Source organism: Cucurbita pepo, chromosome 3, assembly GCF_057944985.1.
Source record: "Cucurbita pepo subsp. pepo isolate OVF chromosome 3, ASM5794498v1, whole genome shotgun sequence".
NCBI lineage: Eukaryota > Viridiplantae > Streptophyta > Magnoliopsida > Cucurbitales > Cucurbitaceae > Cucurbita > Cucurbita pepo.
In genome coordinates this window covers 11376605-11394397 of record NC_141800.1, presented here as the reverse complement: position 1 = coordinate 11394397, position 17793 = coordinate 11376605, and the positions used below count along the sequence as shown (strand labels likewise).

General features: G+C 39.1%; 1 protein-coding gene and 1 long non-coding RNA gene across 5 annotated transcripts; one reads left to right on the top strand and one right to left on the bottom strand.

Annotated features, from left to right (window-relative positions):
• Positions 1-692: 692 nt before the first annotated feature.
• Positions 693-2874, top strand: LOC111789835 (F-box protein At2g26850). The gene is made up of 5 exons (XM_023670539.2): positions 693-1722; positions 1788-1867; positions 1962-2134; positions 2349-2426; positions 2503-2874. The coding sequence occupies exons 1-5, from the start codon at positions 1090-1092 to the stop codon at positions 2688-2690; spliced, it is 1152 nt and encodes a 383-aa protein (XP_023526307.2). The 5' UTR covers positions 693-1089; the 3' UTR covers positions 2691-2874.
• Positions 2875-13733: 10859 nt separating this feature from the next.
• On the bottom strand, positions 13734-15320 carry LOC147793233 (uncharacterized). Of its 4 annotated transcripts, XR_015420279.1 has the most exons (3): positions 15105-15320; positions 14910-15024; positions 13734-14707 (listed from the first exon to the last, which is right to left on the bottom strand). It is a non-coding gene; the product is annotated as an uncharacterized LOC147793233 (long non-coding RNA). The 4 variants fall into 4 exon arrangements; XR_015420276.1 differs by having other exon boundaries at positions 13734-15024; XR_015420277.1 differs by having other exon boundaries at positions 13734-15015.
• Positions 15321-17793: the final 2473 nt, after the last annotated feature.

Below are 17793 nucleotides of genomic sequence, written 5' to 3'. Positions count from 1 at the left end.
ACTCACTATAATGTATATATCAAATTGGACATCTATCAACATAAAGACAGTTTAATGAAGATTTTAGCTCCTTAAACACAACCAATTTGGACCACTACATTGGGTAGTGGTCAACTCCCACAAATATTTTAGCTAATTTTAGAAATTTTAGAAATTTTAGAAATTTGAAAAGTAATTAATTTTTTTTTTTTGAGTCTTCCTTCTAAACAGAGATATATACCATATAACATATGTGGTATGTTAAATCTGTCAAAACGTAAACTGAAACCATGTATATACCCATGAAATCTAAAAATGTATTTTCTCTGTATTCTATGTTGTACCTGACTAAAGTCATCAATAAAACATTTAGCCAATATTCTTCTTTGAATTTTCTCTATCTCGTTTTTTGAATTCATCTTGATCGAGTGTGTGAGTTGTTGTGCGATCCTAACGTCTATCTCCAACTTTTTTTAAAATTGAAACTTAAGAAAGGAGGTAAAGACAAATAAGTATTAATTTTTTTTTTTTTTGTTGTAAGAAGGAAAAGGACAGAAGAAGGGTAGTTGGAAAAGAAGCAATGGAATTGGAAGGTGAAAACGAGGGGGAAGAGAAGGAAAGCCTTGGAAGCATCATACATACAAACAAACAAGGCAAAGGTGGGACCTTTACTCTTAATTTAAGCCTTCACACTTCGCACTCCAATGGTGGGTGACCAAACCAAGTTCCCTTGTGCGCAGTCAATCAACTTCAACCTCAAACCACCCCTACCTGTTTTTATGATATATGGCCCCTACCACTGGCGGTGGCCGCATAACATAATGCCCCCTCTCATGCCTTCTCAGCTGCACCTCCCAATTTCATTTAATGCTCCTTTTCCTCCTAAACTCTTCAACCACCACCACCACCACCACCACCACCACCACTTCTATTTTCTGTGGTTCCCCCTTTTTCTTCATTTTACCACTCAACTTCTTTAAGGGTTTTTGTTCCTTTCATCATTTCGTCAATTGGGTCGTTCTCTGTTTTGTTTTTCATCGATTTGGGGGACTTTTCATTTAGTATCTGCCCTTTTTTGCTTCATTTTGTGCAAGGGTTTCACAGACCACAATGTTTTATCTTCTCATCTCCTTCCTTTCATTCATCCTTCTCTCCAAATCCTTCTCTTACAAACGGCTCCTGCCATGGGAGGCCAAGATGAGTTTATTTTCACCATTCCTTTTATCATGGTTCCACAAGGGCAGCCATGCTCTGAGTTTCTTTCAACTGTTCACCCTCTCCGATCCGCCATTAAAGAGCACGAAGCTAGAGAGTTCAGATGAGAAAAAAGGGACATCCCTCTTGGATCTACCCAACTTGGCTCTTGAGTCCATTCTCGACCGGCTTTCACCATCTGATTTGTGTAAGATGGCAAATGTGTGTACCCATTTGAGGAATGCTTGTGAAGATGAGTATCTGTGGGAGAAGCGGATGAACCAGAAATGGGGTAAGTTAATAGGTGACTCTGCTTGTAAACAATGGCATTTGCATATAGCCCATAAGAGGAGATCAAAGCTCTCAACCCCATCTCAGAACAGAGGTCTGTTGAGTTCATGTTTTGGAGGTTTGTCTAAGTTCATGAGACCAAAATCAGAAAGTAAGGGCAAGATCAAGCGTTCTTTACCAATTGATTCAAAGAAGGCTTGGTATCAATCTCTTGAAAGTGGCAAGCTTTGGTTCCCAGCTCAAGTCTTCAACAGAGAGGTAAGAAATAAGCCCTTTTGAATATATCATTCCTTATTGCTTTATATATCTCTGTTTTTTTGCAGAGTGGTCATGCTGGGTTCATGTTGTCATGTTATGATGCCCAAATTTCATATGATTCGCAGACCGACATGTTTAAGGCAAGGTATGTTTAGAAAGACATGCTTACATTGACTCAAAAACTTAGTTGAATTCTACACGTCTTTGTATTGAACATTATGGGAATTGAATGATGTTAGATATCCACCTCATGGGCGACGAGCAATAGAGGAGAATATTGCATGGAACAGGGTAAGAGCACCCCCTGTTGATACTCCTCCCCATGTTCTTCATGTGTCTGATTGCTTAGCTGACTTGAAACCTGGTGATCATGTGGAGATCCAATGGAGAAAAAGCAAGGAGTTTTCTTACGGTGTGTTTGTCCCCTTCAAACTCTTTGCAAAATTTTGAATCTCGATTCTCCATAATGGTATGATATTGTCTACTTTGAGCCTAAGCTCTCGTGGCTTTGCTTTGGGCTTCCCCAACAAGCCTTGTACCAATGGAGATGTATTCCTTACTTACAAACCCACTAATTGTGGGACTCCCTCCCAACAATCGGCCTCAATCGTGGTAATGTTTTGTAGGGTGGTGGTATGGTGTTGTTGGGCACTTGGAGGCGTGTGATGGGAGCAGCGCGAACGAGTGCGGTTGTTGTAGCTATGGTAAGTGAAAATACAAAGTTGTAGTGTGTGATTACAACATAAAAGCATGTTTGATAGTTTGGTTGGTGGTGGACAGAGATGGTGATGTTTGAGTTCAGTCAATTTAGCGTCGGGTCGAGATGGAGGAAGACGATGATAGACAGAAAGAGGCACAAGGAAGCAGGGAATGAAGGAGATGGGTACTATGGAGGAGTGAGAAAGGTGTACAAAGAAGAGGAGATTAGAAGGTGGAAATGCCTGTGGCCCAATCCATGTGTGGAGTAGAGTCAATATTACATTCCTTGTTCTTAACTCCCTAAATTTTGAGTTAAGAGCCAATTCTTGGAGAGTCTTTTGGAGGATTCAACCAATGTAAGTACCCAAATTAGATTCATTTCTTAAGCATACTTCTAGTATCAACTCGGACGTGATTAAATCGGATACCTATATATTAGACTTCTTGTTTGGACGACTATGCTAGATACCATGTGAGCTTAGGTGACCCGTAAACATGCTACATAGTTCGACTATGTGAGATTTTTATGTCCTAACTTATGATGATAGATTTTATGTAGGAATGGTTAGGGGTTCACGAACTAATCTCTGATCGTGAACCTGTTTCCATTAACGAAGGTGTACATAGTACAGTTGATAATTGTTTATAACGGGGTCACCCCGTTATAATGATGGTACAATATGAGGATATTTAATAGTGAACTTGTACTCATCTACGAAGTTTGCATTTATGCCTTTATAATCATGAGTTGGTATTGGACATAGTTGAGCCCTAAGATGTATGAACCTTATAGTGTCATATGATTAATATTTGGGAGAATACTTGCCGAACAACATATTTGAATATCTAAAAAGATACATTATCTTATTTAAATTATATTTAAATATCATAAGATCGTAAAATTTACTAAGAAAACTAAGCAAAATATACTTGAAAAGACAAACAGTAAAACCGTGGAGTGATGGTAATTTTTGTGTTTAAAACAAAAAGATAAATATATTTTGTTGCATTAGGCCCAATAAACAAAACAACTTAAAATATTAAAACAGTTAATAACTCGGCATGGCTATGTATGGCACCTGCTCTAGATCCGCTTTCATCATCAGCCAACTCTTTTTGGTCACCTAAAAAACGTGAGAGAGTAGAAATGAGTACAAAAACTCAGTAAGTGGCCTACTTGTAAACTTTTAATCATGTCCATGGTTGATGCTAGGTTATCACACTATTTCTTATCATGTTCTTGTTCTTGATCATGAGAACTTAGATTCGTAGATTCTGTTCATGAGTTCTAAGTTTTTATCATTGTTCTCGTCTGGGTTCTGAGTTCTTAAATATGATTAGGATATAAGGACCTTAGTTGTTAGGTTTTTGGCTTCTTAATTCTAAGAATTGGATCTTGATCCTTATTCTAGTCGGTTCTTGTCATTGTCCTTGGTTCTTATTCTTGGTTCTTGTTCTTATTCTTGTGTTGTTCTTAATTTACGATACAATGTATGAAACTGACAACCTATGTCCAAGACTTCATTCCAAGCAATACAATCTAAAAACCTATATCCAAGGCTTCATGCATTCCAAACAGTCTGAACCTGCATCCAAGGTTTTATGTGTTCCTTGTAGTACAATTTGAAACCTACACCCATACTTCTTAGGTTCCAAGTAGTATTAGTTTGAAAACCTGCGTCCTCCAAACGATACAGTCAAAAAATACATGCCTAAGACTTTATATGTTTCAAGCAGTAAAGTCTGAATACTTGCGCCAAAGATTTCATACATAACAAGCGGGTAGTTTAAACTTGCATCCAAGGCTTCGTATTTTGCCTTCAACAAAAAAAAAAAAAAAAAAAAAAAAAAAAAAAAAAAAAAAAAAAAAAAAAAAAACTGTTTGGTAAGAAAAGGGCTAATCCAGAGAAAATGACAAAAAAATCCAATTCTTTTTTACCCTTTTGGGTCTTTTTCCGACATCTTGAAATTCCGGATGGAAATTAAAAATTTGGGAAGTTTACTTGAAAAATGAATTTTTTTTGTCCTTTTCTTTGGAGTAGCTCCTTCATAAGACCTAAGGAGAAGCAATTTTTTCTATGGATTATTAGCTTATTCACAATCTGAATAGTTAAGGCACCCTTTCATAAGTTCACTTAAAAGAATAGATTAGCTCGAAGAGTTAGTGTTAAATGTAGTGGAATTGAGAGACTAAATAAAAACGACATAGAAGCCCCCAGGAACTTAGTAGACTTCCATGGTGTTTAAGCACTATGTATTGTGTACCCTAAACCCCAAACCAAGGTAACTCTCTAGGCTATAAGCACTATGTATTGTCTCATTAGACTCTTCACTACAGTTTCCATACATCGGTTGATTAAGATAGTGCGTACCCTAATCTTGTGAGAATGACCAGAGATCTCCTAAATAGGGCCACTATGTTGTAAATCCATTCCTGAGAGGGGGGGCGTGGGACCACATAGGTTGACCTAATAGCTACTGGCACGCATAGATCACATCCCCCAAACTTAAATACCTTTATGGTCTTGTGGAAGGGCCCGCTAGCTAACCTTCCATGAATAATATTCAAACTAGAAAACATCATACTGTCTCATTAGAACTTTACAAGTAGCACCTCAACCTAGGCCACTAGTCATTCACAAGATAAGCAAAGCAAGCTACATGAGTCAAAGAATAGAAAAGTAGTTCATCCCACAGATGGGACATATCACTCGAGAGAACCAAAATGTTTCGTAGAGTAGCAAGAGTACTATACGAAACTTCGAGGTACCCCACCTGACAAGGATCACGGTGTTCCAAATATTACAACCGGACCTATTACATGACCCAAGGCCAAGAAGATTCAACAAGCATTCATTCTTCATCTACAAAATTGGATAGGCTCGATTCAACCATCATTTCATGTGTTACAAGCTGATTCGAATGAGGAAGGATCATTTGGAGCTTCAGAAGTGAATATTTGCACGGTTGAAGTAGCGGATTAAGTTGCAAGCATCATTTCATGAGTGGTTAGAAAACTTTATTTATTATTTTTAATTCATAAGGTATGTAATGGTCAAATTCATTTTTTTCGATGTGCAATTCCGCCCAAAAAAAATATGTGTCCTTTATTGGTTTATTTTGGTGTTATTTTATAATTAACTTATGTTGCTTTCCTCGAATAGCTTGCTACTATCAGAATTGCTTTATCTATATATACTAGCTTACCTTGATCGTAATTTAGTCACTTTCCCAAATACCGTACCTTTGTGTGTAATAAACACGAGTGTCCCTGAGTGTAACATCAGTAAGTTGTGTGTTTGAGGTCCTAAACATAACTACTGTTTGTATAATCATGAACTAAGACGGAGGAAATGGAGGGGAGATCAATGAAGCTAGGTGGAGAGAAGCACAGGTTGGAACCATTACTCATTTGAATCAAGTTATTAGTACATTGACAGACCAGATGGAGCAAATTGAAATAGCCTTAGGCAATCTTCAAGGAAGGGAAGTACTCTTGAATGAAGGAGTTGAAAATGAAGAAGATGACATGTCACCCTTTTAGCGGGACATAATCCTAGGGAAAGGAGAGATGTTGGTTGAGGGAGAGGAAGAGGCAGAAGGGGTAGAGAAATGTTAGCACCAAAAAGAATTGTGTAAGGACCGAACTTGAAGCGATGGCTCTAAAAGACGGGTAAAGTTTTCTCGCTAAATAAAACAATTAAATTTTAAAACATAATTTACATTATAACAAAATAGTGTGCGCACATTAGTAATTTAAAATACAACATAATCGTTAAAATACAAAATCAGGAACAGACACAAAACATTTTAAAACAAAAGGGTTGAGACGACGGGTGAGGTTTGTCTACAGCACCTGCTTTAGAGTCCGCTCCCGACCTCGACCAGTTCTTTATCACCTGAAAAAAATGGAGAATAAGGAATGAGTACAAGACTCAGTAAGTAGCCTACTTATAGGCTCTTAAGCGTGTCCTTGATATGTTAGGGTACCACATTCTTTGTTCTTGCTTGTTCTTGTTCTTGTTCTCGTTCTCGTTGTAAGTACTTAGGCCCTTTAATTCTTGTTCTTGACTTGAGGTTCTTATCTTGATCTATCTTGAAGACCTTGGTCCTTGGATTCTAAAACCTTGGTTTTCCTTTAAGGGCCTTAGTACTATGGTTCTTGGTTCTTGGTTCTTGGTCTTTTGTTCCAGGTTCTTATCCTTAGAACTAGGATCTTGATCCATGTTCTAGTCCTTGATCTTTCTCTTGTTCTTGGTACTTTTTAGGTTCTTGTTCTTTTCTTGATTCGTTCTCCAAGACACTTCCCTTAGGATTTACGGCACTAGACATGCACCTGACAATCTTGTGTCCAAGGCTTCATGCGTTCCAAGCGACGTAGTCTTATTGCATCTTAGGGCTTGCCCTTTGATACGGTCTTCTTAACTTATGCCCAAGGCTTCATGCGTTCCAAGCGGCATAGTCTAAAAACCTACATCCAAGGCATCTTACGTTTCAAGTGATGTAGTCTAATACTGCATCAAGGGCTTGCCCTATAATACAGTCTGCTTAACCTACGTTCAAGGCTTCATGCGTTCCAAGCAGCGTAGTCTAAGTCATGAGTATGCTGTACCGTGGGAGGTCTTATGAGGTTCTTGATTCTTGGCTAAGGTAACTTATTCTCTTCTTGTTCCTCCGTGGCCCTAGACTACTCCCAATGATAGACCATAAAGGTCACTTGCTCGGTGCATACTTAAACATGACATCCTGTAAATCTTTTGGGTACCCATAACTTGGTGTAGGACATCTCTTCTAGGTGAGAGAAACTTGAGGCCAAACATGACATCCTGCAAAGGAAACATGGTAATGGGCATGCCACCTAGAAGAGGAATTCTTGGGCCTCATGCACCGCTTGGTGGGAGATCATGAGTCACTTTGGACATGACTAGAGTATTACCTAGCATTCTTGAGTTTCTGAGTTTGGGGACCTTGGTCCCTCGTCCTTGAGTAGTACCTAGCATTCTTCTTACTTGGGTAGTTGTAAAGCTTATGTGGTCTTCTTTGTTCTCAATCTTGTAAGTTTCTAAGGTTTGTAATTCCTTGAGGCATAAGTTTTAACTTGCATTTGTAACCATATGGACCCATCTTAGCACGAGTTGTTCTAGGAGGTCATAGATTCCTAGGGAGTTCTTTAGAGGGTTCTAGAAGATTTTGATTCTTGTGGTGTTTCCTTTGGTGTTTCTTGGATCCTAACTTGGTTTAGGTTCCAAACTTACTCTAATCAATTGAAACCTCAAACATAACTTCATGTCCTTCATAATAGACCTTATAAGAAATAGCAAATCATTTGGAGAACATATGGACCTTGAATTTTCATAAGAAGTCCTCGAGGCATTTTGGTCATTTTCAATGGGTTTCAAACTTCACATCATCAAACATCATCAAACATCATCAAACATCATAAAATAAGATCTACTTCAGAGTTTCATAGTATTTGGAGGTCATCTAGGTCATAAACCGTAGGTAGATATCCTTAGGGGCATTATGGTCATTTTGTACCATTTCTTGGTTTACCTACTTATCCTTATAACCTCCAAATTTCATATATAACCTCAAAATGCTATAATATACTTCGCATTAAAATTTCATAGGCAGAGGAGTTCATCTATTGGGTTATTTTAACGTTACCTAAATCCTGAGCAATTTGTTCAGTTCAAGGCCTTAACTCACAGTTCCTAGGGTTTTTTCTTTCATTTATCCTTAGTTTATACTTGGTTTAGGGTTCATATGGAAATCTAAGTGATTCCTACAAGTATTTCTTAACTAAAAGTCCAAGGTGGCTACTTACCTCATTGTCGACGTTTGGGACCTCCATTCTTCAGCTTCCGGTACCCGAATTACCTCAAATTTTATTCCATAGACTCCTTAATGTGTCTAGTTTCTGGAACCATAAAGTTTTTCATGAGAACCGGTCTAGAAGGGGGTTAAAATTGAGAAAAACCAAGGGAAGGTCGAGTTTTGGGATGACATGGCCGGTTCAACTGAACCGGCCACGTCATCGTCTTCTTGTCCAAACGGGAAGAAGACGCGCGCCTTACTTCACATCAAATCCTTTCTTTTGTGTGAGAGTTGTGACGTGCTTGCTGTAATATTACTCTAATAAAAAGTTTACTAATCGTTTTATATGGAATTTTTTAATATAAAAATACTCACATGTCAAAATATTCAATTTGTTAGGCAAGAATAAAATATCTCCTATCACGCAGTTTCACCCCTCGATTCCTTCAAGAAACTTAAAGAGAGTGTTACAATGAAGAGCTAGGGATTGATTTTGTACCTTTTCATGGACCGTAGCCTAAGATATTTGCTTCCAAAGTTCGTCCAAAATATGATTTCTCGTCGGAGTAAAAATAGAGGATTTCTTATTGGGTAGCTGATTCTAGGGGTTTTCGAGGCTCGATTTCTTCACGAAACCTCTTCCTCCTTTTCTCATGCTATAGGAATTGGTTTGGAGGAACGACTTGAGTGTGAGATCTTAATTTTGAGAAACCACTCTCGGTCTGCACGTTACCCGACACCTCCAATTTTCGATCTCTTGAGTATCTTGTTCTACAACGTTTCAGCTCTCCATTCCTTCATAGAACTTGTGGGTAATCTTGTTTAGAAGCTATAGGAACAAGTTTGAAAGGAAATGGTGAAAAATTGCTCTCAAATTTATAAGAAACCCGAGAGTAGAAGACCAAAAATCTAAACACTTATTGCCAACGGCTGGGAGCTCGAACTTGCTCGATTCTTGTTCCAAACGATTGCCCCAACTTCAGAATTTATAGGGGAAACTTAAACCGACATTGGGAGCTCCAGAATCGTCGTGAATTTTCAGGTGAATTTTCTGGAAAATCCGCCGGAAATATCTACTCCTGTCAGAGCGTCACCGATTATGGTTTTGTATAATAGCCGTTGGATGTGATGATCTGTCCATCTTCTAGATCATATCCAATTTTGGGGAAGATCCATCGGCTGATATTTGAGTTTCGAGAGATTTTGCTCAGATGGTCACCGTAGATACTCTGATTCTGATCAGAGGAGCATTTTCGTAATTATCCATTCTTCCAGGGGTATTATGGTAATTTTTCACTTTTCGAATATTTTAATATTATTTTCCTGAAAAATCCATAATTTTTCTAAAAATCCTTCATCTCATGATCATTCTTCCCTTCTTGATCATCTTGAAATTACTTCTACATAAGGACCTAAAAAATCTGGGAAGATCCTTAATAATTGGAAAAATGACCTTTTTGCCCTTTTCACTTTTACTTTCCCATCCTTTTTCCATAGGTTTTAAACTCCTTAACATTACTTGCTAGGGTATAAGAATAACTTGCTTGAGATCATCATCCTTGCTTAATCCTTTAATTCCTCCCCTATTGATCATTTGGGTCTTACATGAGCGGCTTATTCTTGTTGGATCTAATTTCTTTCATTTTTGGGGTGTTACATTACGTGATCCTTCCGTAGGAATTTCCTACACCCCATGATTCCTTAGTGGCATAAAAGCACACATCTCACTTATGAAAGTCGGTAACTCTGATCTTATCTCATGATGACTCCAACCAACCTTGAAGCCATGGCCTCCATAGCTTCACTCTCTCTGGTGGTGAATCTAATTTCTCGACTTTCAACTTAACCAAACTCACTCGTGAAAATGGTTTGCTTGAGGGGTGCTTAATTCTTACAGTGGCCACCTTACTTGTAAGAACGATATTGTTTGGGTCTACTATGTGGTTTGCACCAAGGCAATTCTATACTGTCTAGGCCTACTACGTGGCCTCTACGGAGGCATGCTTGACATCTAGACTTATGGTTACAGGAGGCTGGGTCCTAGGTAATTCACCTCGTGCTAAGCCTTGGAAAAGTCTCATGTACATCTTTGGACGTTTCGCACTCAGCGGCGTCACCTCTCTGTCTCCCTAAGGCTAGTAAGTTATAACATGACCCCTATCGGCTCCTCACAATAACTCAAATATAGCATTGACGTATAGAGTGAACATTCATTATTTATCACCCTAAGGCATAATTACAGCTACCACGTAACCCATGACAAACATCAAGTTCCCATGTTTTACATCATATCAAAACCTACTAAAAGGGTTAGACTACATACCTGGTCGCAACGAGGCGTGTTGTCAAGCTAAGTCACTGAGGTGTACGACTCTCTATCCTAGAAAAAGTCTACAGAATCTAAAACCTGACTGTTCTGATACCAATATGTCACGACCCGAATTTCGAGGCTTCGAAAAGCCGAACTGTGACTAAAAAGACGAAATCGAAAACATACAAAAGAAAAGAAAAGAAAAGTAAAAGGTAAAAATACCATTTAATTAAAAAAAAATAGAGAAAAGTTTTGTTTCAAATTAATAAAAAGGAATTACAAGTATAAAATGAAATACAAAAGACTCTATAAGACCGACAAGGGACTGACGCTCCGGAATGACACCCCTCTGTGATACTGCAGCTCTCGAACACCTCCCCACTTTGATCGGTACCTGAAAAAAAGAAGGAAAAATGGGGTGAGTATATAAATATACTTGTAGGCTCTTAATCGCATCCAAGTTTAGGAGAGAACCACCAACTATACTCTAGTCCCTAGAGTCTCAATACTCTCAGTACACAGATCGGGGTAGAAGGACTTAACCTTTGAAGCGGTATTTGAGCGTTTGAGGATGAGGTGCTCCCTCATAACTCTATTGTACCCCTTGTACAACCCAGCTAGAACTAGTCACTGCATGGTCAACGTCCTTCCACAGGACGGACCCATCATGCAGGCGACCTTGACCCACTCGCGTGATCAACATCTTACCATAAGACGGATCCCCATGCAGAGTAGTCGATCTACCACTGAGTAACACTTCCCTAACAGGCGTCTCGCCAAGCTCAACAGTACCACACCGGAGTAGGAAGGAAAGAGTAACACCTCCCTAATTGGCGTCTCGCCCAGCTCAACGGTACCACACCGAAGTAGGAAGGGAAGAGTAACATCTCCCTAACTGGTGTCTCGCCTAGCTCAACGGTACGACACCGGAGTAGGAAGGGGAGGGTAACATCTCCCTAACTGGCGTCTCGCCTAGCTCAACGGTACCGCACTGGAGTAGGAAGGGAAGCGGGGCATACTTGAATGCTAAACCAGATAGTCTAAGCTAAGAGGTCATCTCTCTACACCTCGGGGTCCAAATGTGGTTCTCTATATCTCAAGGGTAGTTAAAACTATTGAGTTAGGGGTCCTGGCTTCCAGATTCACTCAATCAATACTTCCAAGTCCATAACAATCCAGGGTTATAGGTGTTGGGTTTTATGTCCTAAAACTCATAGTTTGTAAACAAAAACATATTCTATTTTCAATAAAGTTATTATTGTTATTTATTCAGTAAAGATTGTTATTGAATAAAGTGAACTTTACGATCATTAATCTAAATCCAATAAACTAAGAACACTATGGCTATAGTATGATTACTTGAACTCTATGTAGAGACATAAGAGTGGATCAAGTTCAAGTATATAGTCAAATTGATCTATAGTATAAGGATAAGGCTGAGTACCTTATTCTGGGGACACTATGGATGCGGCCCACTTTTGTATATGATATAAACAATGTGATCACTAAATTGTACATGTGGAGACATGTGAGTGGGGGCGTCCTATGCAATGAGTATTGCATAAGATCGGACCATGAAGAAAACCACTCTCACTTTATAATGTCGTTTACTGTTGAGACTGATTTCCTTTTCATTCGATAACCTAGGTAACTCAGTTTTAATCCTGAGCTAACCATGAACTCCTGTTTATTCGGAATTATCCTTAGATTTGCATGGGTGAGAGTGGCTCTAGTTCGCCGACTCAATAGGCCTCCCATTTTAGGGGTAAGACTGGGTGAATGGCTGGGGACGTGGGGTGCAAGATGGAATTCACTCCTACCCACTTTTAGGGATAGAAGAGAAGTAGTTCTCTTAAGCATTGACTCCAGGTCTTGAACAAGGGGCCCCACCCTCTCATTGGCCTGAGAGGGAATCGGTTTACTGGTTGGACCACAAACCAATTGTTCATTAGAGGATCAGTGAGACATAAGGAACAAGAAGTAGCTTTAGGGGTAAAACGGTACATTGACCCAGCTCTAGTTACGAACAACCTGTGAAGGATCGACTTACTAATCATGGTTATATCAAATGGACAGAAATATATCTATAGTGAGGGGAGTGCAACTACTAGGCTATAGTGGAGTGTCATAGTAGTTAACGAATGTTGGTTAACCAGGTCAATGAGTTTAACCGGTTAATCTTGGATCGTTGGAGCCCATGATCTATAGGTCCATTAGGTCTCTCTGCTAGCTCATATCGGACTAAACCATAGAACAATGTGACGAGTGAGTTCGAAGTGTTCGAATTCAAATTAGGGAATATGCGCTACATATATACGATATATTTAACCGCATTTTTGTTTTATTTACAAATTAAACAAAAAGAGAGAATCTGAGATATTTAAATAAGATTTAAATATCTTAATCAATTATGTGTCGGGATTGATTGAGATTGGCATTTGAATTAATATTAAATATTAATTAAGTAGTTTAATTAATCATTTAATGTTATCATTTAATGTTACTTTAATTTGAAATTAATTATTCAAATTAATTGTTGAATTAAAATGAAGAAATTCAAAATGTTGACTTCATTTAATGGAAAAATACATGTTAGTGGAATTTTGAGGTGTCAAAATTTGGTTTAACCAAACTTGCATGCTTGACAAATAAACCCCACAAGTTTAAGTGGAATTTTAAGTGTCAAAATTTGGTTAACTCAAACATGCGTGCTTGCCACGTAATCCCAAACATTTGAGTAAAACTTTGAGTGTCAAAATTCGGTAAACTCAAATTTGCATGAACATGCCAACATGACTCCTTAAATAAAGTGATCATGGTACATAGAAGGTCTTCTTCTTCTTGGTGAAAAACCTTGAGAAAAAACCTCTCACAAACACTCTCTTCATATATATAAAATCCCTCCCAAGTTTAGTCACTCACCGAATTCCACAATCCCGTTCTAAGGCCGGAGGATAGTGGAGAAGACACTAGTGGTGGTTCGAAACCGGTTCGTGAGAAAAAGGAGTTTGAACTACAAAAGGTTAGTATCTAAACTCATTAAGTTTTAATACTTATGAACATGCTAGTTATTTACTATAATTGATGTTATTAGAGTGCCTAAGATTGATGTTATTAGAGTGCCTAAGATCCAAATTGCTTCCGCATGTGTTATATTAACACCATCAATATAATTAACTATGCATACAATCATACAAGCTCAACAGGGCAGTAACATTCATCAATATCCGGAGCGCAGATACACAAATTATTCAACAGGAAAGAAACACTGGATTCTCTTTCGGGTAGGCCCTTTATGTATGATTAACAATAAATACAATCGTACAAGCTCAGCGGGGTGGTAACATCCATCAACACCCGGGGCACAGATACACAAACTCTCCCGTCCGACAACATAGTATGAACAGATAAAAGCAGTAGTAAGATAGACCAGCAAGCATACCAACATCAAGTACGAAATCTCATCAAGGCAGGAAGTCCAACAGATATATTTTTAATTCCCTAAGTACAAAGGATCATTAGATCTAGCCACCCAGGGATAATTTGCTCTAGCATGCATGCAAAACCAAGCGCACCCTACAAGTATTACTTCCTAAATCCGTGTGGTTACTTATAGGAATGAAGCGTGCCCTTCGAAGCTTACTTTTCGGCTAATTAAGAGTCCAAAACTCTTGAAAGTTTGCTGATAGGTCCTAAGTCAAGTTAGACTTGGATTAGTATCAAAACCGGGATGAAAAATAGTCGAACGAAAGTCAAATCGGGATAAAAACAGAGTCTCACGCGCCCACGCACCGGAGGGAGTCACCCACGCGCGCGTACGGACGCGCATGAGGGGAAGGATTCGGGCGCTGGTGTGTCGCCACGTGGCGCAACATGGTTGGGCAGTCGAGTCGGGGTCATTGGTTCGAAACCGAAAGAACGCGCTGGAAATCCGAATTCGCTTATGCTGATGCATGGCACGAGAAGCTAGGTCGGGAATCTGAGTCACGCGTGGGTTATTGGGGTCGTGGACTCGGGTAGTGGGCTGCCGGCCTTCGATCCTGCCTGACGCAAAGTATTTCGTATTTCCTTGAATTTCTCTGCCAATACATGTCGGACACGTGTCCCATCTTTCCAGCGACGCACGGCCTTCTCGCTGCCCAACACGCAGCCTTCCGTCTGCGATTTTCTAGAAAATTGATTATTTTCTATTTTCTTCTCATTTTCGTATGGCTTTCTACATAACTCGGATTAATATGATTCATTCATGAGATTTGTAGATCTCATATACATCTACACATAGGTATTTTTCTTGTAATTGATTTCTAACCACTAAGATAATAAACTTAGTCCAAAGTTTGCAAGAAACATCAATACTTACCTCCACTTTGGTGAAGACCAGAACTCCTATTTCCGATCTGAATCGATCAAGACTTCCTTCACGGATTATGAGAGACTTCCTTCACGGATTATGAGCGTAACCTTCTCTGGATTAACTACTCAAATTTCAGAATCTAACTCTCAATTTTTTTCACATATCTGAGGAAAATCCGAAAACAAAGGTTCAAGAACTTACCTACAGATTTTCTTCGTTCCTCGACGGTTTTTGGACGATTCAAGGATCCAGAAAGTTTTCTATAGGTTCTGTAAAGGTTTTGTGAAGAAATCTCGCCGGAATCGGACTCGTCGTGGCCGGATTGGAAGTAGCGGTTACTTCTCCTTCTCTCTAGAACCTTCTTTCTCTCTCTATTTTCTTTTTCTTTTCCTTTCCTCTCTTTCCTTACCCTCTTTATTTCTATTCTTTTATTCATCTTTACTAACCTTCGTTTTAGGTTCTTAAGGAGGAAGGTGGCAGAATGACCAAATTACCCATCCGGGGTTGACTTTGGCCATTTTTCTAATTTTCCACAATTTTTCTTTTTATATTTTTCTTAAGTTTCTAAGATATTTCTAAACATTTTTCACTTCTACCTCATCTCAAAATGTAGTCTCTAAGATTCTTAATAAAATCTTATAAGTTCAACTTAAAGGGGAAAACTTAGGTTTTAAGTTTCTCGTTGGGGTTCTGGTGTTATACACTTACTTAGCATTCTATGAAATACTCAGGCCGTGTGCCGCATTATTTTTCAGGTCAAGGCAAGACATACTTGTACGGAGGAGGACTGCATCATGAGCAGAGACCGTGACACGTGCATAGGGTAGATTCATATTTAAATTTCTAGGTTTAGGTTAGAATAGGTTGTTATGCATTTCATTGTTTTAAATTATTTTGTATCGCTCCTATTTTATTTGAATTTCAGTATTTCGTATTTAAACACATAAGACCATGACTGTGTTTTCCAGAGAAGAAGTTGTTTTAAGTGTTTTTCGAAGTCTACGTTATAAATGATGTTCATGTAAGAGTTATATTTCCGCATTATAGATGAGCATGAGACGTTAGTAGCGACTCTGAGCATGTGAAAATTTAGGGTCGTTTTCAATTACACATTTGAGTTATCAATTATCCAATTTTTTTTTTTAACAAAAACAGGTGCATGCATGTCGATGAAATATTCAAGTTGCCATCTAAGAATAAAATACAGATGTCAACAGGAATATTAAGGTCTCGATTTTGTTAATAATTTCGAGCACAAAAATGGAAGGAACTTGAGAAGGAAACGATTGCAATGGAGTTGGGAGAAGTTTATGATTGGCGTTGAAGAGAAAAAAATCTCTGTCTTTACATAGAGGTGATTCTTCCTTAATACCTTACAGTCCGGAGGTGGCTAACATGGTCGTTTAACGAATAGCTATAGCAAAGTATATCACCTGTTGTCTAAGTACAGGTGGAATAGCTCATTGTGGAGGGTGTAGAACGTGGCAGGGGCATTGGTGATTCCAAAAGGCATAACCAAATCAACCCTTTATTAGTCAGGTTGCTTGCTTGTCACACAAGTTGTCTTTGGCTCGTCTCCTTTTGCGATACACACTTTGTAGTTTCCCAACCGTAGATCTAACTTCTCGAAGTATCTCGCATTTATTGATTAGGGCAAATCAGTCCGCAATCAAAGTAGATACTTGTGATTGATGGTTAGGTTACCTTGTTGAGTGCCCGATAATAAATGCACAAGGCTACTTTTTTGGAATAAATCAAACAAATAGGGTCTCCCCAACAAAGGGGGTTTGGCTCTAGGCTTTCACTCGATCTTGTGGTAGAATGCCCTTCTAGGCTAGGGGGCACTTGGCAACTCACTCGTGGGGTATGATACCTAAAAATGACTCAAATACTTGCTGCACTTCTTGAGAAAGAAGTCGTCTTGGTATTGGATTCGCTCTTCTGTTAGCATGAACATGAATTAGATTCTATTTGTCTTTCTAGCCTGCATATTCGTGGAACTCTATCTCATTTATCAAGCTTCTCTCTATCTTTCAGCAACTGAACGGGAAGAGGTTTAGGAAAGGACTTTCAAATCAGATGCGCTCCCCAGCGAGAAAGGCCCCGACCCTACCAACCAAGTCCAAATAAAAAAGAAAGAAGAGAATGAAAGTAGAAGAGAACTTCGTATTGTGGTAATTCTCTAGGAATCATCTTTAACCTTGAATGCTATTAATAAATTCTACAGAATTAGTCCCTCGGGCTCCGAAAGTCATAACAAAAATGGCTAACCCAATAGCAGATTTCGCAGCTGCCACCGTTGGAACCAATGAAGCAAATGATTAACCCACATTTGCATCTTGGATATAGTCTCGAAATAGGAAAACCTGGTGGGAAGTATTGGTTGCTACAGGCTAGGGAGCTGAGTCATACCATCCCAAAAACCCACCACCAGCTGCCAAGTACTCCTCTTACGAGGGTATACCAAAGTGGGAGTGCATAGTACCGTTTGACCAGTCCTACGTCCTAGGGATGAAGGGTTGGGAGGTATATTTTTTAGCCCCCATTGTAGTGGAAACCTTAACTTGTCGTACGTTAGCTTAAATTCAATCATGTAGTGGCCATAGAACCACTAAACACCCTACTAAACACCCAGTAGGATGCACCTGAGCACTAAGCAAGACTATGAGATAGGTGATTTTCTTTTTTAACATCATTCCATCCCGCAAGAAAGTTCCCCTTGAACCGTCCTGGGCCCGTCCATCTCATCGACTGGTTCGTGTAGAAGAAGTTAGACCCCCGAATTCTGAATCTCCCATTGTAGCTACTACGTCAGATGAACCCGAAATCCCGGTTTTGCCTGAACCAACCACTTTCGACATTCTCAAGGCTCTATTGGCCCAAAAGGAAA